Source organism: Lactuca sativa, chromosome 9 (genome assembly GCF_002870075.4).
Source record: "Lactuca sativa cultivar Salinas chromosome 9, Lsat_Salinas_v11, whole genome shotgun sequence".
Lineage (NCBI taxonomy): Eukaryota > Viridiplantae > Streptophyta > Magnoliopsida > Asterales > Asteraceae > Lactuca > Lactuca sativa.
In genome coordinates, this window is record NC_056631.2 from 194,499,116 (window position 1) to 194,523,960 (window position 24,845).

Below are 24,845 nucleotides of genomic sequence, written 5' to 3' on the forward strand. Positions count from 1 at the left end.
CTGACGTCACCAAATCCTAGGCTAAAATTAATTGCTACCCGACCATTGGTAGCCTTATCTTACAAACGGCCTTAAGCAGTCCCTTGCTTCCTTAATCTCATAACTGTAGTGGTGCTCCTACATTCTTTTTATTGGAATAGTGTCTAAGCCCGTAACTATATTTGGTATGTACTTGACCCGGTTGTGCATGGTCCTTTTGGGTTGCCTTCTCCAAAGCAACTTGACAAGGTAATTTAAGGAGAAAGAGAGAGTATTATGATTTTTTAATATATTATAAGAATAATATATTAAAAGATAAATCATATTTGTTTAATTAGTATTGGTCATAAATTAATTAGCAATTAATTTGGTGATTAAAAGAGATTAATTAAATAAAGGGGTATAAATTGTCAAATGTATGATAGTTGAGTTTTGGGTTAAGGAAACCTAATGGGCTTAAGGGGGAACAAAATTATGATGGGTAACCATCATATTTTCGTCCAAGGCCTTATTCCAGAAGGTTCCATGGGCTGCTAGGTGGCTAAGTTGTCCATTAGGGTTTAGACTAAAACCCTAGTAACCTGTAAGTATAAATATGACCCCTAGGGCATTGAATTCGGCTACCACTTGATTCTAAGAGATCCCTAGGCCAATTTCTAGCCTCTCTCTCCATCTCTCATATTTCCTTCTTGCTTGTGGGGTTTGTGAACCATTAAAGGAGTTGCATTTGTGACTCTAAGCTCAAGAGAAGAAGAAAGAGAAGATCTAAGCTAACAATTGAAGAGGTAAACATCTAGATCCGATTCTATATGTTTTATTTGTTGTTTATATGCTAGATTAGGGTTTGTAAGTCTTGGAATCAAATCATGTTCAATAGTGAAACCTAGATCCAAGCATTAGGGTTTGTATGAGCACATAGGAATGTTTCTTATGCATAAAACCCATCAGTGGTATCAGAGCTTTGATTGGTTTCAGTTGTATGTGATGCTTAACTGCTTTATTTGCTGAAAATCGAGTTTTTGGCCCCTGACCAACTCAACTCGGCGAGTCAGTATCTGGACTCGGCGAGTTGACCCCTACTCGGCGAGTCCGGGTCTGACTCGGCGAGTCAGTTCGTCAGGCAGAGGGTATTTCGGGTTTTAGCTGCTGTTTTGACTTGGATTTGATGCTTAAATTGTTTTTATGAAGTTAAAATCCGAATTTTATCTTGATTAAGTGTTTATCCTTGCCAAAACAATAGATAATTTCAAATCTTTTAATATTAGTTGTTTATGTGATAAATATGGATTATTTAATATTATTTGGTAATTATCTAATGACTAAAATTAACATTAGGTCAAATATAGATAATTATGAAATTAATTGGTTAATTTGAATTATTTGTTATTTGATCCCTTGTGTTTTGAAAAGTTCAATACTTGCCCTCAGGTTTTGAAATTTGAATTTATGATTAAAAGTTTAATTTTGAGTAATTTAAATTTCAAACCCTTAGAATTTTACAAGTTTAAAATTCAACCCTATACTATTATATATTATTACAAGTCTAATTAATATATATATATATATATATATATATATATATATATATATATATATATATATATATATATATGTATAACTTCAAATGCTAGTCTTACCGTTAGTAGGCCTCATTCACGAAGCCGGTCTATAAGGTGGGTATAAGGTTGCTGCCTATAAAATGGCGCTTAATGGGTGTACACTCACACCTACCGCTTGCTTGACTGGTGGAGGGTCGTTAGCCGAACAGGTAGGATAGGGCAACCCTCTCCTCATTAAAAGTATAATGTTAAATATAAAGTAACTACATATTTTATAAATTCCCATTCCTAGTTACTTTAGGGTAAAATGTGAAATTGATGCTAATCGATGGAATTACACTTCGTACCCTTGTCAAACGTTGATGGAGCATGTGTGGTTAACCGGCACATCAATTTGGGGATGACATGGGTAGCGAAGGGTGACTCGATGTTTGTCATAGATCAATGGAGCGTGTGTGGTTTAATGGCACATTGATTAGGTGATAGAGACATTGAGTGCACCACGTTGATTCGCATGGTTATTCACAAATTTGTTTGCGATCCTCGACATCCCAGTCGCAAATTTGAAATGCATATCGAGATTTAAACATGCCATTGAAAAGTTCAGTGAATCTCAAAAATCTAGGAGTTTTCAATACATTTAAAACCTAAATTGCTTTTTCATTTTTCATGGTGAGAATTAGTGAATCGTCATTCACTTACCTTCAAATTATTTACTTTTAGAGTACGGCATCCCTTTCTAAGTTGTAAATAATGTTGTTGGATCCTAGCCCTAATTTCTCATTTGGGTGTTTAATTAGGGATTCATTTCTAATCAAACTTTGTTCCCTTCTTTTTCAGATGTCTGCAAACAACAACAACAACAACAATGCTTCTGGATCATTCTCGTTGATGAACTTGTGTCCGAAAGTGACATTTGATGGTTCAAACTTCAACGAGTGGATGAGGTATATTCGCATGATCACACGCTACAAGGACAAAGAATATGTCCTCGATGAAAAGCTTGAGAAGATCATCCCAGATGTTGCAACTCCTGAAGAATTGGCCGCCTTTGAGGCCCCTGAGCGTGATGCCACGAAAGTTCACTGCATCATGCTGGCCACCATGAACCTCGAACTCCAAAAGTCCTATGAGGACATGTATCCATATGAAATGCATCAGGATTTGTTGGAAAGGTATCACCAGAGTGCGAGGAAAGAGCGCTATGAGATCATTACTAACATGATCACCGCTAAGATGGGGAGTGGAGAATCCCTAACCTCTCATTTGCAAAAAATGCAGAGGTATGTTGATCGTCTTCTCAAACTTACTGTCAAGTTTGATGAGGATTTGGCTATCGACATAATCCTCCACTCCTTGCCCTCCTGCTACAATCAGTTTAGGATGACCTACCATACGAACAAAGAGGAGGTCTCCTTGAGCAAGCTCCAAGGACTCTTGATGACTGCTGAGAGCAACCTCAAAGACAAATCTGTTGCACCGTCCCCTGTTGTGGCCGCTCTTGTGATGGCAGTAGGTCAAGGAAAGGGCAAAAAGAGGAAGGCTCCATGTAAGAGCCACCATAAGGGGAAACCTCGTGATGGTTCGTCCTCAAGTGGGACCAATGCTGGCCCTGCTAAGCCCTCTTCCAATCCCAAAGAAGCAGAGTGCTTCTATCGCCACCAAAAGGGCCACTGGAAGCGAAGCTGCACACAATATCTGCAGGACATAAGAGATGGGAAGATCAAGCCCACTTTCGCAGGTATGTATTCTATTAAATCTAATAACTCATCATTTGCTACTTCATGGGTTCTTGATATAGGGTGTGGTTACCATATTTGTTCTGATATGCAGTGCCTAAAAAGAAGTAGGGAGATGGAACATGGGAAGATGAACCTGATTATGGGAAACAGAAGATCGTCGCCTGTAACCAAAATCGGTGTTTATTCTTTAGTGCTAAATAATGGGTTAGGGATAGATTTAGAGAATTGTTGTTATGCGCCAGATATGGCAAGAAACATTATTTCTTTTCACGGGTTGCTTAGACAAGGTTTCAGATATTCTTTTGATAATAGTAATGGTTCTATTAACGTTTATTTGAATAGTGTCTTTTATTTAAATGCATTACCTTGTAATGGGATTTATGAATTTGTGATGATTGTTGATAATTTAGGAAATAATGTTTTGAATATTGATTCGTCTACTAGTCTAGACAAATCATCCTTGTGGCATTGTCGCCTTGGCCATGTCAACAACAAACGCATAGCCCAACTCCAAAAGGATGGAGTGGTGGAGTCATTCGACCTTAGGGACGATGACACGTGTGAATCTTGTTTACTTGGGAAGATGGCCAAGTCACCCTTTACTGGCACTTACGAAAGGGGTGAGGGTTTATTGGATCTCAGACACACCGATGTATGTGGGCCCTTTAGATCCACCACAAGGGATGCTTGCCGCTTCTATGTGACTTTTACAGATGATTATAGCAGATATGGATATATCTACTTAATCAAGCAAAAGTCGGAAACCTTTGAAAAGTTCAAAGAGTTTAAGAATGAAGTTGAGAATCAGTTGGGCATGAAAATCAAGATGCTTCGGTCAGACTGAGGAGGAGAGTACCTAAGTCTTGAATTTCACGACTATCTAAAAGAATGTGGAATCGTTTTGCAATTGACGCCTCCGAGGACGCCACAATTGAATGGTGTGGCTGAGAGACGTAATCGGACCTTGTTGGACATGGTTCGTTCTATGATGAGTCAGACTTCGTTACCAATAGCTTTTTGGGGGTATGCCTTAGAGACTGCCGCCCATATACTTAACTTAGTTCCCAACAAGAAGGTTTCCAAGACTCCTCATGAGATGTGGACAGGGAAGGCTCCCTCGTTGGCACATATCAAGGTTTGGGGTTGCGAGGCCTTCGTAAGACGAGAGACTCACGACAAGCTAGAACCTCGTAGTGAGAAGTGTTATTTCATCGGCTATCCGCAGAAGTCTTTTGGCTACCTTTTCTATAGACCAAGTGACAATGTTGTCATCGTTGCTAGAAGAGGAGTTTTCCGAGAAAGGGAATTGATAGGCCAAGAAGATAGTGGGAGGAAAATTGAACTTGAAGAGATTCAAGATCAAAATGATGAAGGAACCTCTGACACTGGCACTCAACTTGAGGAGGAAACTCCTGTTGAACCTGTTGACGAGTCCTTACCTCTTCGACATTCCACTAGGGCTAGTGTTCCACCCTGGTTTTATGGTTTTCATATTACTACTGAAGGGGATACATTTATTAGTGATAGTACACTAGTAAATTTGGATGAACCTAGCAGCTATAAGGAAGCCATGGCAGGCCCAAAGTCTACAAAATGGAAAGAAACGATGGACAGCGAGATTCAGTCCATATACGACAACCAAGTTTGGAATTTGGTTGATAATGTACCGGGTCGTAAGACAGTCGGGTGCAAGTGGATCTTCAAGAAGAAGACGGACATGGATGGGAAAGTGCATACTTATAAAGCGCGATTGGTTGCGAAGGGCTTTACTCAAACTCCCGGAGTTGACTATGATGAGACCTTCTTACCAGTTGCGAAGATAAAGTCTATTAGGGTGATGCTTGCCATAGCTGCATTTCATGATTATGAAATATGGCAGATGGACGTGAAAACCGCTTTCCTTAATAGAAAGTTGGCTGAGGATGTCTACATGAATCAGCTAGAGGGTTTTGCCGACGCGAAGCATCCAAATAGAGTATGCAAGCTTGAGAAATCCATCTATGGATTGAAACAAGCGTCTCGCAGATGGAATCTTTGTTTTGACGAGAAGGTTAAAGAGTTTGGCTTTCTGCGAAGCGAAGATAAATCTTGTGTGTATGTCAAAGCCAGTGGGAGTATAGTAAGCTTCCTCGTATTGTATGTCAACGACATACTACTCATAGGAAACGATGTCCCAACCTTGCAGGAGGTCAAATCCTAGCTTGGGAAATGTTTCACTATGAAGGACCTCGGAGAGGCTGCTTATATTATGGGAATAAGAATAGTAAGAAACAGGGAGAAGAGACTGATAGGACTCAGTCAGGATACACATTTGGAAACGGTACTAAAGCGTTTTAGTATGGAAAATTCCAAGAAAGGGGAGTTTTCAATCCAAAGCAATACCAAGCTGAGTAAGACTCGGAGCCCGAGTACAGAGGCATAGATAGCTGATATGAGCCGAGTACCTTACGCTTCCGCAGTAGGCTCTATCATGTACGCTATAACTTGTACTCGCCCTGATGTGCCCTTCGCTTTGAGCATGGTCAGCAGATATCAAGGGAATCCTGGTAGAGCTCATTGGATTGCAGTTAAGAATATTCTTAAGTACCTTCGAAGGATCAAGGAATGGTTTCTAGTCCTCGGTGGGAGTGATGACTATGAGGGTACAGTGACGCTAGTTTTCAGACGGATCGGGATAACTTCCGATCGCAGTCGGGCTGGGTCTTTACCCTAAATGGAGGAGTAGTAACTTGGAAAAGTTCCAAGCAAGAGACCGTAGCTGATTCAACATGCGAATCAGAGTATATTGCAGCGACCGAAGCATCAAAGGAGGCTATATGGTTGAAGAACTTCATTGGAGACCTTGGAGTTGTGCCATCCATAAAAGAGCCGATGGAAATTTTCTGTGATAATGAAGGAGCGGTTGCCTTGACCAAGGAACCAAGAGATCATGGCAGATCTCGACATATTGACAGAAAATACCATTTCATCAGACATCGGGTAGAATAGGGAATCCTCGTTGTGAAGAGGGTATCATCAGAAGAAAACCCAGTAGATCCCCTTACGAAGGAACTGAGTAGGGTCAAACACTTGCAGCACGCTAGGAGCATTGGGCTGAAGGTTGATATAAGTTTGGATTAGATAGGAAATGTGTAATAGATAGTTTGTACTTGACATTCGATGAATAAATAAAATGTGTTATTTATGAGTAAAGCTACTATCTTGTGTTGTTTATTTATCTATTGTTTCTATTTTGCATGTTTTGACTTCCTGAATGATAGGATTATTCAAAAGGTCCGCAGTCGGTTATATTTTGGAAGTAGATATGAATGAAGACTGTCATGAATTGTTTGTAGATTGTCTAAAGGGTTTTAGACATAGGAAATGTTTGGTGCAAAGTTCATGAGTGCTTATGAATATGAGTTGAACATTGGATTATACCCGAGTTTTCTATATCACTTTGTGGTGTTTTACCTTAAGTGATCGCAAAGCGATAACATCATATAGTCTTAAAACTTACAGATATGGTTGTTGTTTGCTGGTTGGTTATACATTGATAATGTGTAAACGCATCAGTAACTTGATGTTATAAAACACATTATTGTGTGTGATCCATTAGTAAATAATAAATGCATATGAGTCGAAGTTGATCTGTTCCTTTTATTCTATGAGAATAAAAGTGATATATTGGCCACTTGATGATTTGGTTTGACTTATGTGTTGGGCCCGGTCAGAATGAAGTTGATATGTTCAACTAAACTCTATGTCAAACAAATCGGAAATCAAGGTACTACTGTTGGACAATAAGCATTGCTAGCATGATATCCAGAACAGAGGATTATATGATCCCTTATCTAAAGGACAAGTTGATCAGAGTTGACAGCGAAGTATACTAGCTACGATTGCTAATCGGATTCTGAAGTCATATGTGAGATATAGTTACTAGACTTATCCAAGTGGGAGACTGTTGGAATAGTGTCTAAGCCCGTAACTATATTTGGTATGTACTTGACCCGGTTGTGCATGGACCTTTTGGGTTGTCTTCTCCAAAGCAACTTGACAAGGTAATTTAAGGAGAAAGAGAGAGTATTATGATTTTTTAATATATTATAAGAATAATATATTAAAAGAGAAATCATATTTATTAAATTAGTATTGGTCATAAATTAATTAGGAATTAATTTGGTGATCAGAAGAGATTAATTGAATAAAGGGGTATAAACTGTCAAATGTATGATAGTTGAGTTTTGGGTTAAGGAAAGCTAATGGGATTAAGGGGGAACGAAATTATGATGGGTAACCATCATATTTTCGTCCAAGGCCTTATTCCAGAAGGTTCCATGGGCTGCTTGGTGGCTAAGTTGTCCATTAGGGTTTAGACTGAAACCCTAGTAACCTGTAAGTATAAATATGACCCCTAGGGCATTGAATTCGGCTACCACTTGATTCTAAGAGATCCCTAGGCTGATTTCTAGCCTCTGTCTCCATCTCTCATATTTCCTTCTTGCTTGTGGGGTTTGTGAACCATTAGAGGAGTTGCATTTATGACTTTAAGATCAAGAGAAGAAGAAAGAGAAGATCTAAGCTAACAATTGAAGAGGTAAACATCTAGATCTGATTCTATATGTTATATTTGTTGTTTATATGCTAGATTAGGGTTTGTAAGTCTTGGAATCAAAGCATGTTTAATAGTGAAACCTAGATCCAAGCATTAGGGCTTGTATGAGCACATAGGAATCTTTCTTATGCATAAAACCCATCACTTATCACCGGCTCAACTAGGTCTATTTCCTCTGGGAAAATCCATAAACCAATTTGTGGATTTTCCACGCCCTCACTGCTACACCCGAACCGGTGGGTACTACTCTTCCTTCCACGTTCCACGAACACGCTCATGCCATCTACCAACCAAGTGAATGCTACAATTACGCCAGCAATCTTACAACACCCTGTACACTATCTGACTAATAGTGAATGATACGGCTCCCCCATAGTCTTACAACATTTTTATCCTAACTGACCATTAGTGAATGCTACGGATCCCCCGTAGTCATACAACACTTACACCCCAACTGACCATTAGTGAATGCTACGGCTCCCCCGTAGTGTTATAACCCTTTCATCCTAACACAACCGTAGCCCAATGCCATACGCCTAATCTATCAATTCGAAATGAATACAGAGTCGAGCATGCACTCGACCGAACACCCAAACTGAACTCAATTCATGAAGGGAGCCTTGACCTGCTTTCCCAAATTCATCTATCAAGCCCAAAGAAGACGCAATTCACACGTTCGGGAGTTTTACCGAACTCCAAACTCACACAACCCTCAAACCACATAACCACTTGGGTCGCCTTTTTCCTCGATGGGGATGAGAAACTGATCCCGGTCTCATACCTACTCCTGTCATGAATACCTGTGCGATTCTCCACCACTTAGACTCGACTAAGTCTTCGCAATACATGAGATCTGAAGGATTCCCAATCCTTCTTATTCTTTAATAGCCAACTACTGACAACTCGTTGCTTACCCGTGCTAGTGCTCTATTACTGGCCCAAACCCCAAAAGATCACACAACTCCTAAAGATCAAGCGAACACTTCCCGAATGCTAGCGAAACTAATAATCTCTGACACCTTGAAATGATTCCATCATCATATCTTGAAGTCCAAATAACCGATGCCTAGAACAAAGCCTCTGCAGTAGACCACTTCCCTTGATGCTTCCAAAAACCGACCCAAGCATAATGGTTGAGTCACCAATCCTGACCGTAGACCTTCCGCATTACGTCCTTGAACCGATCTCAACCTAAGACTCGGATAACATTAAATGCTCGAAACCAGCAAAGAGTGAAAAAACCATTCATTCACCACCCCGTAACTCGCGGTATGCAAATGGTGTATGACAATGTTTGAAGGTATAACCCAAACACAAGCAGGGAAACAAACCCAGAGATGCACTTACTAAAACCCTCAGAACGAAAACTCCCTCTTGCAATTTCCCGTAAGCATCACACTAAATCCGGCCCTGCTGGCCTCTCAAAACTAAATCGAACTCTTGGGTGCCTTTTCCGGGAACCTCCAATATATGTACTGGATATGATCCCCTCTTCTCGATGTGCTCCAAATCAATCCCTGCTCTCGAGCTCTAGAAATCATATCATTCAGGGCCTCCCACCCTTGCACACTCACCAGCTCCATCGTTCATGGTCGAACTGCAGTATCTGAAGCAATCTCTGGCCTAAACCTGGATTCAAACTACCCCAAGACATAGTCTCTGGTCCCAAAAGTGCAGTAGATCGCAAAATCAATCCATGCCATTCGATATGAGAGATCCACAGCGAACTCAAAACCCTGGCAGTCCATTCACTAACTGGCTCACCACCAGAACCGGAACCAAACCCTGGTCCTTCTCCATGTGTGCTCATCCTTATCTCGCAAAGCAGCTATCCCCACCATCAGAGCATAACCAATAACATTTAGCCCACATATCGTAACTCGCGCTAACCACATCCATCCATCCTCACGGTCGGTTGCCTTATGCATGCAAATTATACACATAACAGGATCTAATAGACTGATGAATAATAGACTCTACCCTAGGACCACAACCAGACAAGGAATAGGAAATAAGGCCAAATCAATTATTCTAAGGCTATAAGATCCTAACTGTATACAGGCATCTCACCTAGCCCTAACTAGCATGCCTGTATACGTTGTATGAGCTGGTAGTTTTGCATAATAACCTCTTTCTCCATTATTCATCCAGTCAAGGTGCTTTGATGAAGGCAACCCAAAAGGACCATGCTACAACCAAGTCAAGTACATACCAAATATAGTTATGGGCTTAGACACCTAATCCAACAGTCTCCCACTTGGATAACTCTAATAACTATAAATGCAAGTATGACTTCAAAATCCAATTAGAAATTGTAGCTCTCAAAAGCCGTTGTCGAACTCTGACACGTCCTTTAGATAAGGGATCGTATAGTCCTCCGTTCTTAATATATCATGTGGACAGTTACATGGAACATAGTCATACTTATTGTCTAGCAATTTGTTTCTCGATCTCTGTTTTGTCTGACATAGAACTTAAATGAACACATATCAACTCGTAAACAACAACTCATATATCTAGGTTTAAAGACTATATAATATTATCATCTCACAATCACTCGTGATTAAATTCCGTGAAGTGATTCATGTGATCGCGGGCCTAATCCAATACTCAAATCATATTTTATAAGCACTCATGAAAGTTGCAGCAAACTACTGCTATGTCTAAACACTTAGACAATCTACAAGCCAATTCATGACAGTCTTCTTTTATACTTACTTCCAACGTGTGATCGACTGTGGATACTTACTTCCAACGTATGATCGCGGGCCTAATCCAATACTCAAATCATATTTTTATAAAACACCTTTATTTAATCATCAAAATGTCAATTACAATTTATCTATTACAAGTTACTAAAAACTATCTAATCACTAAAATTAATATCGTCCTTCAGCCCAATGCTCCTAGCGTGCTGCAAGTGCTTCACCCTACTCAGTCCCTTCGTAAGGGGATCTGTTTGGTTCTCCTGTGATGATACCCTCTTTACCACGAGGAGTCCCTCTTCTACCCGACGTCTAATGAAATGATATTTTCTGTTAATATGCTTGGATCTGCCATGATCCCTCGGTTCCTTGGTTAAGGCAACCGTACCTTCCTTACTGCAGAAAATCTCCATAGGCTCCTTGATGGCCGGTACAACTCCAAGGTCTCCAATGAAGTTCTTTAGCCATATTGCCTCCTTTGACTCTTCGCTCGCTGCTATATACTCTGATTCGCATGTTGAATCAGCTACGGTCTCCTACTTGGATCTTTTCTAATTCACTACTCCTCTATTTAAGGTAAAGACCCAGCCCGACTGAGAGCGGAAATTATCTTGTTCGGTCTGAAAATTGGCATCACTATACCCTCGCACTCTCAAGTCATCACTCCCACTGAGGATAAGGAACCATTCATTAGTCTTCGTAGGTACTTTAAAATATTCTTTACAGTGGTCCAATGTGCTCTACCATGATTCCCTTGATATCTGTTGATTATGCTCAAAGCAAAGGCCACATCAAGGTGAGTACACATCATAGAATACATGATTGAGCCAACTGTGGAAGCATAAGGTACTCGGTTCATCTCTGCTATCTCGGCTTCGGTACTCGGGCTTTGAGTCTTACTCAACTTGGTATTGCTTTGGATTAGTAACTCCCCTTTCTTGGAATTTTCCATACTAAAACATTTTAACACTTTATCCAAGTAAGTACTTTGACAAAGTCCAATTAGTCTTTTACTCCTATTTCTCAATATCCTTATCTCAAGAATATAAGCAGCTTCTCTGAGGTCCTTCATAGCGAAGCACTTCCCAAGCTAGGACTTAACCTCCTGCTGGGTTGGGACGTCGTTTCCTATGAGAAATGTGTCATTCACATACAATACGAGAAAGCTAACTATACTCCACTGGCTTTGAAAAATACACAGGACTCATCCTCGCTTCTTGAGAAACCAAACTTTTTGACTTTTCCATCAGAACAAAGATTCCATCTGTGAGATGCTTGTTTCAATCCATAAATTGATTTCTCAAGCTTACACGCTCTATTAGGGTGCTCTGCATTAACAAAAAAAAACTCTAGCTGACTCATGTAAACATCCTCCGCCAACTTCACATTAAGGAAAGCAGTTTTGACATCCATCTTTCATATTTCATAATCATGAAACGCAGCTATGGCTAGCATAACCCTTATAGATTTAATCATCGCTACTGGTGAAAAGGTCTCATCATAGTTAACTCCGGGAGTTTGAGTAAAGCCCTTCCCAACCAATCGCGCCTTATATATGTGTACTTTCTCATCCATGTCAGTCTTCTTCTTGAAGATCCACTTGCACTCGACCGTCTTACGACATGCACATTGTCAACCAAGTTCCAAACTTGATTGCCATACATGGACTAAATCTCGCTGTCCATAGGCTCTTTCCATTTCGCAGACTTCAGGCCCGCCATGGATTCCTTGTAGTTGTTAGGTTCATCCAAATGTATTTGAGAACTATCACTAATAAAAGTATCACCCTCATCACTTATATGGAAACCATATAATACGGGTGGAACACAAACTCTACTGGAACGTCTAAGAGGTAAGGACTCGTAAATCGGTTGAACAGGAGTTTCCTCCTCGGGTTGAGCGCCAGTGTTAGGGGTTCCTTCATCACTTGATTCTTGAATCTCTTCAAGATCAATTTTCCTCCCACTGTCCTCTTGGCATATGATTTCTCGCTCTCGGAAAACCCCTCTCCTCGCAACGAAGACAACATTTGTCACTCGGTCTACAGAAGAGATATCCAAAGGACTTCAGTGGATAGCCGATGAAAATACACCAGTCACTACGAGGCTTGAGCTTGTTGTGAGTCTCTCGTCTTACGAAAGCCTCGCAACCCCAAACCTTGATATGTGCCAACAAGGGAGCTTTCGTTTTCCACATCTCGTGAGGTGTTTTGGCAACCTTCTTAGTCGGGACTAGATTAAAGATATGGGCGGCAGTCTCTAAGCCATACTCCCAAAATGAGATAGGTAACGAACCTTGACTCATCATGGAACGAACCATGTCCATCAAGGTTCAGTTGTGCCTCTCAGCCACACCATTCAACTTCGGTGTCCTAGGTGGCGTCAATTACGAAACATTTATGCATTCCTTGAAGTAATCATGGAATTCAATACTAAGGTGCTCACCTCCTCGATCGGATCGGAGCATCTTAATTTTCTTGCCCAGTCGATTCTCCACTTCTTGCTTAAACTCTTTGAACTTTTCAAAGGTTTCTGACTTGTGCTTGATTAAGTAGATATACCCATATATGCTATAATCATCGGTGAAAGTCACATAGAAGCGGTTCACATACCTTGTGGTGGATCTAAGGGGACTGCATACATCGGTATGTATGAGATCTAATAAACCCTTACCCCTTTCACAAGTACCAGTGAAATGTGACTTGGTTATCTTTCCATGTAAACAAGACTCGCACTTGTCATCGTCCCTAAGGTCGAATGACTACAACACTCCATCCTTTTGGAGTTTGGTTATGCACTTCTTGTTGACATGTCCAAGATGACAATGCTATAAGCATGCTTTATCCAAACCATTGGAAGAATCGATATGCAACACATCATTCCCTAAGTTGTCTACAACCATCACAATTTCATATATTCCATTACAAGGCAATGCTTCAAAATAGAAAGTACCATTAAAGAAATCATTAATATAACCATTTTCATTTTTAAATTAAAATCTAAAACCTTGTTTATACAAACCATGAAAAGAAATAATCTTTCGTGTCATTTCTGACGAATAGCAACAGTTATTCAAATATAAACCTAACCCACTACTAAGCACTAAAGATTAAACTCCAATCTTGGTAACAAGAAACACTTTCCTATTCCCCATGATCAAGTTTATCTTCCAATTTCCACATCCCTACTTCTTCTTAGACCCTGCAAATCAAAACAAATGTGAAACCCACATCCTGTATCGAGAACCCAAGATATAGCATGTGATGAGTTATTAGAATAGTATAAATACATGTGAAGATGGGCTTTATCTTCCCATCCTTGATGTCCTGCAGGTACTTCGGGCAGCTTTGTTTCCAATGCCCTTTCTCATGGCAGTGGAAGCACTCTGCATCCTTCAGGTTAGAAGAGGGAGCAGCACGACTAGTTTTAGTTCCACTAGAACAGGTACCATCATGAGAATTTCCCTTGTGCCTCTTAGAAGGAGCCTTCCTCTTCTTTCCTTTTCCTTGCCCAATAGCCAAGGCATGGGCAACAGTAGCAGGAGTAGATGCAATAGATTTTCCTTTTAGACTACTCGCAGCAGTCCTTAGTAGGCCTTGAAGGTTGCTTAGAGTGACCTCCTCCTTGTTCATGTGATAGGCCATACGAAACTGGTCGTAGGAACAAGGCAAGGAGTGTAGAATGATATCTATGGCCAACTCCTCATCGAATTTGACATTCAACTTAAGCAAGCGGTCCATGAAACTTTTCATTTTCTGCAAGTGGGACGTGATGGACTCTCCATCATTCATTTTGGTAGTGATCATCGCAGCGATGATCTCATACCTTTCCTGCCTAGCACTTTGATGGTACCTTTCCATCAAATCTTGGTGTATCTCATATGGATAGTAGTCCTCATAGTACTTTTGGAGTTTGGCATTCATTGTTGCGAGCATGATGCAATGAACCTTCATAGCATCTCGCTCATCAGTTTTATACACAACAATTTCCTCAGGAGTAGCAGTGGTGTGGTTAATCTCCTTCAGCTCCTTGTCGAGAACGTACTCTTTGTCCTTGGAGCGGGTGACCATGCAGATGTTGCAGATCCAATTGTTAAAATTGGACCCATCAAATATCACCTTCCCACACAAGTCCATGAGTGAGAATGAGCCAGAAGGGGTTGAGCCATAAGCGTTGTTTTGAGTAGAAATTTGAAAAAGAAAAGAGACAAAGTTTAGATTAGATAAGAATCCCTAATTTAACACCCAAATGAGAAATTAGGGTTAGGACCCAACACAATTATTTATAATTCAGAAGAGGGATGCCGTAATCTAACTGCAAATAATTTGAAGATTGACGATTTACCAATTTCCACCATGAAAAACGAAAAAGACAATTAAGTTTTAAATGAGTTGAAATTCCAAGATTCTTTTGAGATTCATTGAAACTTTCAACTGCATGTTTAAATGTCGATGTTCCTTTCAAGTTTGTGATTGGGATAGCGAGGATCACAAACAAGGTGTGAATAACCATGCAAATGTACTTGGTACTCTCGATGTCATTTACCACCTAATCAATGTGTCGGTTAACCATACACGCTCCATTGATCTATGATAAACATCGAGCCACCCTTTTCCACCATTGCTAGTCCCAAATTAGCGTGTCAGTTATCCACGCATGCTCACTAACGACTTGGCAGGGTGTAAAGTGTAATTTCATGGAATAGCATCATTTTCACATTTTTCGTAAAGTAACTAAGACTGGGAATTTATAAAACATTTAGTTACTTTATAGATCATTATACTTATTAATAAGGAATTAGTTGACCTATCCTACCTGTTAGGCTAACGACCCTCCACCAATCAAGGAAGTGGTGGGTGAGAGTGGACACCCATTATACCACCATTTTTTAGGCAGTAACCTTATACCCCCTTTATATATCGGCTTCGTGAATGAGGCCTACTAACGATAAGACTATCTTATCTTATACATATATATAATTATTAATCTTATAATATTATAATAGTATAATGGTTGAATTTTAAACTTGTAAAATTCTAGGGTTTGGAATTTAAATATTTCAAAAATAAAACTATTAATCAAAAATTTAAATTCCAAAACTTGAGGGCAAGTTTTGAAACTTTTCAAAACATCTTTTAGATCAAATTTGAAAAATAATTAAATAATCATATTATTAATATTTATCACATAATTTGACCTAATCTACTTTCTTGACAAAGTATTCAAATCAAAATATAAATAAATAATCTTTACCATATAAAACAAGTAATTATCTTATTTATGACAGTTATCTTTCAATTGCATCAGGATAATCAATACCATATTGAAAAAAATCGAATTTTATCAGTCAAAATCGTTTTTGGTAATTATCATATTTCAATTTTAGTCAGGATCCCGAAAAATCAGCCAACTGACGACCCGACTCGTCGAGTCACTGATTGGACTCGTCGAGTAGCCCTGACTCGTCGAGTTCATCAGGTGACTCGACGAGTTCATCAGGCAGAGGCACCATTTTTCGATTTTCCAGCATTGAACAAATTAGCAATGCATCAAATAATAAAGAAAAACGACCTATGCTCTTATACTACTGTTGGGTTATGAGCAAAACATCAATCCTATGGTGCACATGCAAACCCTAAAGCTTTGGATCTAGGTTTTTTCTAATTGTACATGCAATAATCTTCCAAAGCATAAAAACCCTAATACTAGCATGCAAAAATCAAAATCAACATCTAATAAACAAGTTAGAATGTTACCTTTGATTGTAGCTTGATAACCTTGAGCGTTTGAGAACCTAGCACCTCAAATGTGATGTTTCTAATAGATCACAAACACCAAAGAAATTGGAGAATCTTAGAGTGAGAGGGAGGAGGCTCAAAATCGGCTAGCTATCCTTCTTAGGGTTCAGTTGGCCGATTTTGGTTACCCTAAGGGTTCCTTATATAGCTGAGCAGTTAGGGTTTCAGTCAAAACCCTAATCCAGTTGCTTAGTCCTTAAGCAGCCCAAAGCATCCTTCCAGAAGGCCCCTTGGATGATTTCTTTGTGGACTCCCACATAGAATTCATCCATCGCTTCCTTATGGATCCTAAGCCCAACCTTGTAACTATCTTATAATTACAGTATCAGTCCCCTTGATTTAATTAATCTCTTTTGACCACAAAATTAATTCTAAATTAATTCTTGACCAATATTAATTAAACAATATGATTTCTTCTTTAATATATTATTCATATAATATATTAATAAACCATAATAACCTCTTTCTCCATTATTCATCCGGTCAAGTTGCTTTGATGAAGGCAACTCAAAAGGACCATGTTATAATTGGGTCAAGTACATACCAAATATGGTTATGGGCTTAGAAACCTAATCCAACATATAGAACACTCGAATTTATCTTCGTATGGAGAAGTTATGATTGTTGGAAATCTTGCGTTTATCCTTATACGGAAAATTGTATCGTAAAATTTGAACGGTAGATAGGTTGCTTATTAGCCTAATTAATTTAAACAAACGTCGTATTAATTGTAAAAGATAGAGCTTGCATATAGAGAACATCCAAATCTGACTTCGTATAAGCAAGTTATGACTTTTCAAAGTTTCAGTACAACATTGTGTGTCACTGATATTGAAATGGAAATTAGACAATTATTAGCCGAAACAATCTAAACAAGAGGTGAAGGTCTCATAAATAGAATTTTGTCAATCTAAAAGCAGTCGAGAACAAAATTCGAATGGATAAGTTATGATTTTTATACGGACTTTAACAATATATGCCTGTTAAAAATATAAATTTAAAAATAAAGTTAGAATTAGCCGACGAAGTCTAAATGTAATATGTAGTCCTCGTCGATAGCTATGTGCGGATATAAAGAATGTCGATAATAGAGCTCATATGAGAAAGATACAATTTTTTGAAGTTTTTCAAAAGGGCCCCCACACAGGTAGGCATGTCGCGTGCTTCTAGAAGGAGGAGGCATGAACCATAGGGATTTCGACATGTGGCAATCAGCGAATAGATCAATTCCACCGTAGGGCGCAATGCGCCTTCCCATATTTCTGCCTATAAGTAACTTCCAACCCCCTCATTCATCCTCACACCAATCTCTCTCAAACCTCTCTCTAAATCCGATTTGTTTGGAGTTTTTAGGGTCTAGAGGAATCTCATTTTAGCAAATTTTTGAGGAATCTAAGGGTCGGAGAAATGGAATTGCTCGATATCGAAGTCCTACCTGCACAAATCCCCGTTTTTGCTAAAAACTCTTGTAAGTTAAGGTGCACTTACTACATTTAAAGTGTATCATCTTCATTGTTATGAATGTATAGATAACATTTATCAATACTTCCAGTCAAAATACTGATTTATCTAAGTATGGCAAAGGTCTAGAATGGGAACGTTAGCTTGGTTGTTGGATTTCAGAAAAGCTATATGTTAAAATGATCATGTCTCCCAACTCTCCTGCCTAGTTGATCCTTATTTGATAGAAATCTCAGTATTCATTGGGATTAGTGAAAAATCTAGCCTTCATTACTAGATTTCCACAGGGACTAATAAGCTATAATATTTTAAGTTAATACTTTTTAGGCACGTTGCTCGCCAATTGGATTACCTAGATAGCTATTAATCATATGAGAAATTTTCCAATTAAGTTATCTCACTATATTATTTATTACAATGTATGTCCATGTATGTTAGGATAAAGAGCTAGTAGAATAGAGATGATAGTATAATCTCTATGTTCTTAAGTGTAAATGTAAACTGGTAGAATAGAAAGTATAAATGTGCTTGTACTACTAGAGTCTAAAGTACAGTCTCTATGTGCGTAATTATTGTGATATTTGAATATTCTATTAAGATTTAGTTAAGGAATGATGACGAAACGGCAAAGAGGTTGGCAACCTATAGGCACGCGTGTTAACGAAATGTAAAGTAGGCCATAAGTACACATAGACCCGCGTTGAAGAAATGTCGAGTATGTGGTAAGTACACATAGACCCGTGTTGACAAAATGGAAAGTATGTCGATACAACTGTGTTGAGGAAATGACAAGTAGGCCACAATTAAAAATAGACCCTTGTTACGGTTTAAGGGTTTAAAGCCTTATGGACAGGCTATTAGTGGCTTAGTGTTCGACAGTTTTTGAGTTAGATATTTGAAAGTATGTAACTTGTTCAAGAAATCATGTATGTGCATCAGAAATTCCTTGTTAGGTTTCTGCATTTGTGGACCCCTATTTATATTTTATAGTTTCTTATAAAGAGATTGGTTACTAGTGATGGGGTACTAGTCCTGCAAAATTTTGAACCATTGAGTTCATAATAGTACCCTTTGACGATCTGATAGGTGGTTGCATGAATGAGCTGAAATAGGAGTTTAGATCAAATGATAGGTTATGATTTATTCATTGATACGCTCGTAGGAATAGTAGGTTGATGACGACGTGTGAAGAAGTGAAGTATGCTTCATAAGCCTTGTGGGTCATGATTTCTAGATTGAGGATTTTTTGAGTTGATTGGTCGGAATGTTTCAGATACTCGCTTCATCATGGGTTGGCGGTGTCATCGTCAAAGTGGTTGGTTAACGTGTATGTATATCTGGAAGTTGAATAACAATCTTAGGGCATATTTTGTGAGATTTCAGACTGTCAGGTCTCTAGTTTTATGAAGTTTATCGTTTTAGTTAGATTTATTTTATGAGATTGGAATTCTCAGTATTGAGTGGTTTCACGAGGAGATTGAGAAAATAGCCAAAGGCAAGAAATGTAATTGGTGTAAGTTCGGATGGTTGGGTTGAAAGGACGACTTGTATAAAGTTTTAGGTGGTCTCGGGTACCCCATTATTGATGTGTTGAATTCAGGAGCAGTTAGAGGTGTCATAAATGATTGTATATGGGTTTTCTTCTATAATTTAGCTAAGGCGGATTTCAAGGACGAAATCCAGTTCAAGTGAGGGAGAATTGTAACATTCGTTTTCAGGATTTATCAACTAAATAGGTAAGGATTTTGAGAATAAGGTTTCAGGAAAAAAAAGAAAAAAAAACTTAAGTCGCAACACTGATTAGAAGGAAAAATGTGACGCGGCTACATCATTTAAGTAGCAATGGAGGTTAACTTAAAACCCTATATCTCAGGTCATGAACCGTATATATTGAAGCTAACATATAGGGTTTTCTCTCATTTGTAGCCTCATTCATCTAGAAAGAAACCTTTATCCGTGTGTGTATTATTGGTGTATGTTCTTGGTGTTTTAAGCCTTATGGAGCATTTGGAAGAACTACGTAGCGAGCTTATGGTTTAGAGTGTTGATTATGGAGCTTGGAGAGGTATATAGTTATTACTTTTATCTATTTTTAGTGGGTTATTCATGCTTTGAAGGCTTTGGTTGGTCTTGTGAGGAGGGTTCTTGGAGTTTGAACAATTCTAGAATCCTTGATTAAGTTTTAAGTGATTTATGGTCCTTTTGCTATAATAAAGTTAGGAGCTTGACACTCTTTTCCATCCATCCATGCTCATTCGGTCTTTTTGGACATTTAGAGTGCTAAGGTTTTAGATCATAGTTGATTGGACTTGGGAAATGGACAAAGTTGTAAATCTTATCCATGCAAAGCTCCGGAAGAATCAAATCTTAACTTTTAAGCTCTGTACATTAAGGATTAAGAGCTTAATAATTAAGTTGTTAGGACGTGAATCATGGTGCGGTTCCTTGAGAGTGGCAGCGCGGGTCGTGAAGGCTAATCATGACTCTTTTAACGTCTAGTGATCGTAGAGCGGTCTAGGAGTTGGCCGTGATGCAGGGGTCATTGACCATTAACCGTTGACTTTTTTGATCAGTTTGACTTTCGGTCAAATGAGAGGTTTTGAGATGTAGACAAATGATTAACCTATGTTTGGTTTAGGTGGTTCGTGTAGCTAATTCTTTGAGATTTCGAGTAATTAGGATTCAACTCTTTGACTCTTTGTGAGTCTTCTCATTATTTTACTTATGCCATGAATGGATCCTATGTGTGTTAGATGTTTGTGTAATACTACGATAGGATTATATGCTTAGTTAAACTAGAAGGGCTTGATTGACTACATGTATGTTTACATACTTTGTTGGGTTGATAGTAAGACCGACATAGAGTTGTGAGCCAGACAGACCCGTATGGATAATAGCAAGAACGGAATGGAATCGTGAGCTAAATAAGCCTGCAAGGATGATACGAGGAACGACACGAAGTCGTCAGCATAACAGTCCTGATGGATGACAATGAAATCCCGTAGGCCCGTTATTGATATGTATAGTTGTTATTGTGTGTATGTGATATTTTGAAGAACTAACTCACTAAATTTCATGTTTACAGTTTAAGTTTAAATGTTTCAGGTTATTCTAATAGCAAGAGGAAGGGTTCGACTTGATTTCATTACATCCATGGTCATGATTTTGAAACTTTCTACACTTTATGAGTTTACTATCTTTATTACTCTCATATGTAGTTATTTGATTTTTCAAAGTAAACAATGGTTATTTATCTATCTAGAGAACGAAATTGGGATGATTACTTTTAATTTAAAAACGTCAAATTTTAGTGAAAAATATAAAATACATTGTTATAAAAGATGAATGAGTATGTATAACTGATTTACTATCGTAGAATATTATGTATTATGTCTAATTCTAAACAACTAACCTTTAAAACTTGAGAAATTAAATATCCTCCTACTTTTTGTTTTTATATATCTTCCTACCCAATGAAATGGTGATATGTGTAACATTTATTGTTCATTTAATGAGATTTAATGATATTTTAGGATACTAATATGACACATGTCATAATTTAAATTTGTAGGAAGATTGGTAGGATCAAAAGGTAGGAGAATACTTAATTTCTCTTAAAACTTTGATTCCTAACATAATTATATACAATATATTTAATATAAATATTATATTAAAACATATATATATATATATATATATATATATATATATATATATATATATATATATATATATATATATACGGCTCGGTTTGTAGTGGTTTAGTTTTAGATGAAAATCATGTCATTACCGAACCATGCATATTTGGTTAATCAAAATTAAAAACCATACCATTTATTTTAGTAATGGTTCGGTTAAAATGATTTAGTTATATTGGTTAATTTGATTTTGATTTGGTTTTTCAGTTAATGTCGTCACCCTATATTTGAAATATGAAATACAACAACAATTAGGAAACAAATTAAGGCAAGTTAAGAATACAAATATGAGAGTCTGATATTAAGAAATTTGAGATCCAAGATCACAAAACGGTCAAACTATATCAAACAAACTTACCTATATTTACACACAAGTCAAAAAAAAAAAATAGCCAAAATGACCTTATATAAAAGTTAAGAATAAAAATTTCAAAAAATAATAAAAATAACAAAAATAAAACGGCCCTATAACCGGATCTCAATAACCGGCGGGCAGTCAACCCGATCTGAGCCCAAATTTCTATTCTTCAAAGTTCAAACCATAACATCTTCTAAGCTGTCGCAACAGGATCCAAACTCACGTTAGCTTCAACACCTTTCATAGCTTCAAACCTTGGCTCCTTCGCCTGAAACTTCAATTTTGCATACAGTTTCATGTAATCATCAAACACAAACTTCGGGTACGATTGTTCTTTCTCGGTGGCCTCCGTCAACAACGCCAGCGCCGGAAAAATCACAGCATCATTCCCGGGATTATAAAAAGACGCTATCGACATTCTTGTTCCATCTGTTTGAGCAATAACTCTATGCATCACACTCTTATACTTTCCATTAGTAATCACCTGCAATTCCATAAACAGTCATACATAATCAGTTACTCATCCACCATGAATTTAATTAGAACCAAAAATGGTTTTAAGTTACCTCAATTTGGTCACCAAGATTGATGACGATGGAGTGACGCATGGGTGGAACATCGATCCATTCACCGTCTTTTAGAAGCTGAAGACCGCTGACTTTATCGTCTTGGAAGAGTAAAATGATACCGCCGGCGTCGGTGTGTGCTCGGAGACCCTTGATCAAGTCCGGCGTCGGGCATGGAGGATAATTACTAACTTTCGTTCCAAAATTTGGACCTTTTGATCCATGAAACGCTTTCTTTAGATAACCTTTCTCTAATCCAAGATTCTCACACAACAAATCCAAAAGCTCTTCTGCTAATTTCTCTAGTTTGCCAGCAAAATCCTTCATTAGATTCCTGAATAAACGAGAATCATCCAGATAATGATTATATGTTAATATATTGGTATATACATATATATAATATATTTTTCTTTCTTTTACCTGTATTCGTCTTCAAGATCAGGGACTTCTGATATGTTTGAAGTCGGAAGATGACGTAAGAAGAAAGTGCTCTCCCAATCTATGTCGGTAACTTCTGCCTTCAGACCTTCTAATGCTTTAGCTGCCACCATATCTTTAAACCTCTGCTCCATACATTTCTTGTAATGCTCCTTCGTCATTTTCTCAACTTTGTCCAGTAATTCATGAGAAATCCCATGGTTCAACAACTAAACAACCATAAAATACATTAACTGTTAAAACTGAAGTCCCTTTTTAATCAAATCACATGATTCGAATGCATTACATAGATGTTTACCAATTAGCATAAACATACCTCAAAGAATCCCCAGTTTTCACAAGCATCCTTGATCAACTCCATTGTAGCACTTCTCTCTTCACCATTCAGTTTCTCCATGTTAATCAAGGGGAAGTTTGCCATCCTTTGTTTAAGAATCTTTACCTATGTGTTTCTATGTCTGTGAAGTTGTTTTTGATGTTGAATGCAAAGGTTAATGTTCTCGATTTATAGGAGATCGAAGGCACTAAAGACAAACTGAACATGTAGCAGGAAACTTCGTGTCACTTTTGAGGTAATAAAAGTATGAACATGACCCATCTGACCTCTAAATTTTATTTTATTTTTTACTATATTTGTGCTAATTGAAGTTTTATAGAGAAGTTTAGAATCCATGCATGTGGATATTGAAAAGTATCCATTACACCCGAAGTCAAAATGTGGTCTTTAGTATTCTTATTTTTCAAGTCTGGGTAGGAATATTATAGGACCCACATTGGCAGCTAAGATAGTAAATTAACTAATTAAGGGTGTATTAAGGACCCACTTTGCAGCTATATAGTAAATTAAGGCTGCTAGACATAATTTTTGATATGGATTGCTAGAAAAATGATAGAAGAATTGTCCTTCTTGCTGCTTGTATATATATGGTTAGGTTTGTGGTGGCTATTATGTCATTTTAGTGTACCTGCCTACTGATCTTCCAGAAAGGGGAAAAGGATGCCATTGTACATACAAACAAAATAATTGTAATATTTATAGGAAGCAAGATAATAACCCTTCATATAATAAGAATGAGTGTGGTGATGATGAACAATATGAGAATGACGTTTCTTTAGTTTATGAACGTGACGGTGACTTCAGATGTTCCATGAAAAAAGTAATAAACGATCCTTTATTTTAAACATGTTATGCGATTGCAAAACTTGTGAACTTAGTTAAGGTGCAAAGGGGCTTTGGCCTATCGGTATCAAAAGTTGACGGATAGTTGCTCCTCAGCCAAAGGTTGAGGGTTTAAGTCTCGCTTGAGACCAAAGATGTAGAATAGGAGTAGTATAGTGGGTTCTTGTGTAGCCATCATAAAAAAAAGGTGTGTGTGTGTGTGTGTGTGTGTGTGTGAGAGAGAGAGAGAGAGAGATGTGGTGCATATGTGACAAGAGGGTTAAGAGAGTTAGGAGGGAATAACTCTCTCCAAGAGGAGGGTGAAAATGAAGGAAATTATAATGATGAGTTTCATATATATATATATATATATAAGGCTGTAAACTGTATATATGATATGAAATAGAGTATAGGTATATGCACATGAGGAGACTAACAGAGGAAAAGATATACTCTCCTATACATACGCTAAGACAAGCTCAAGGGCGGGTCGAACTTGAAGCTTGGAACGTAGAAACAAAATTCTATCCTTTCCCAATGGCTTAGTGAATATGTCTGCAAGCTGATCCTTGGAAGCAATATCACATATCTTGAGTTGGCCAACTTCTACTTGTTCTCTGATGAAATGAAAATCCAAGGCAATGTGTTTAGAGTATGTACTAATTACTGGATTTTTAGTCATAAAGATTGCTCCAACATTGTCACAGATCAGGAGTGGAGGTGTTCTAATAGGTACATGAAGGTATGTTATGAGTTGCTTTAGCCACATTAATTCTGTTGTAGCGT

The 24,845-nt window shown here is 38.1% G+C and overlaps 1 protein-coding gene across 1 annotated transcript; it reads right to left on the reverse strand.

Moving 5' to 3' along the window:
- Positions 1 to 21,811: 21,811 nt before the first annotated feature.
- On the reverse strand, positions 21,812 to 23,390 carry LOC111921123 (1-aminocyclopropane-1-carboxylate oxidase 3). Its single transcript, XM_023916700.2, has 4 exons — positions 23,217 to 23,390; positions 22,883 to 23,109; positions 22,463 to 22,796; positions 21,812 to 22,380 (listed from the first exon to the last, which is right to left on the reverse strand). The coding sequence occupies exons 1-4, from the start codon at positions 23,319 to 23,321 to the stop codon at positions 22,090 to 22,092; spliced, it is 957 nt and encodes a 318-aa protein (XP_023772468.1). The 5' UTR covers positions 23,322 to 23,390; the 3' UTR covers positions 21,812 to 22,089.
- Positions 23,391 to 24,845: the final 1,455 nt, after the last annotated feature.

What these genes read in the sequence shown, in the direction of transcription:
- LOC111921123 (XM_023916700.2), bottom strand. Translation starts at nt 23,321, where the DNA reads ATGGCAAACTTCCCCTTGATTAACATGGAGAAACTGAATGGTGAAGAG. An exon ending in GATCTTGAAGACGAATACAG is followed by an intron (nt 22,797 to 22,882) that starts GTAAAAGAAAGA and finishes TCGTTTATTCAG; the next exon opens with GAATCTAATGAAGGATTTTG. An exon ending in ATCTTGGTGACCAAATTGAG is followed by an intron (nt 22,381 to 22,462) that starts GTAACTTAAAAC and finishes ATGGAATTGCAG; the next exon opens with GTGATTACTAATGGAAAGTA.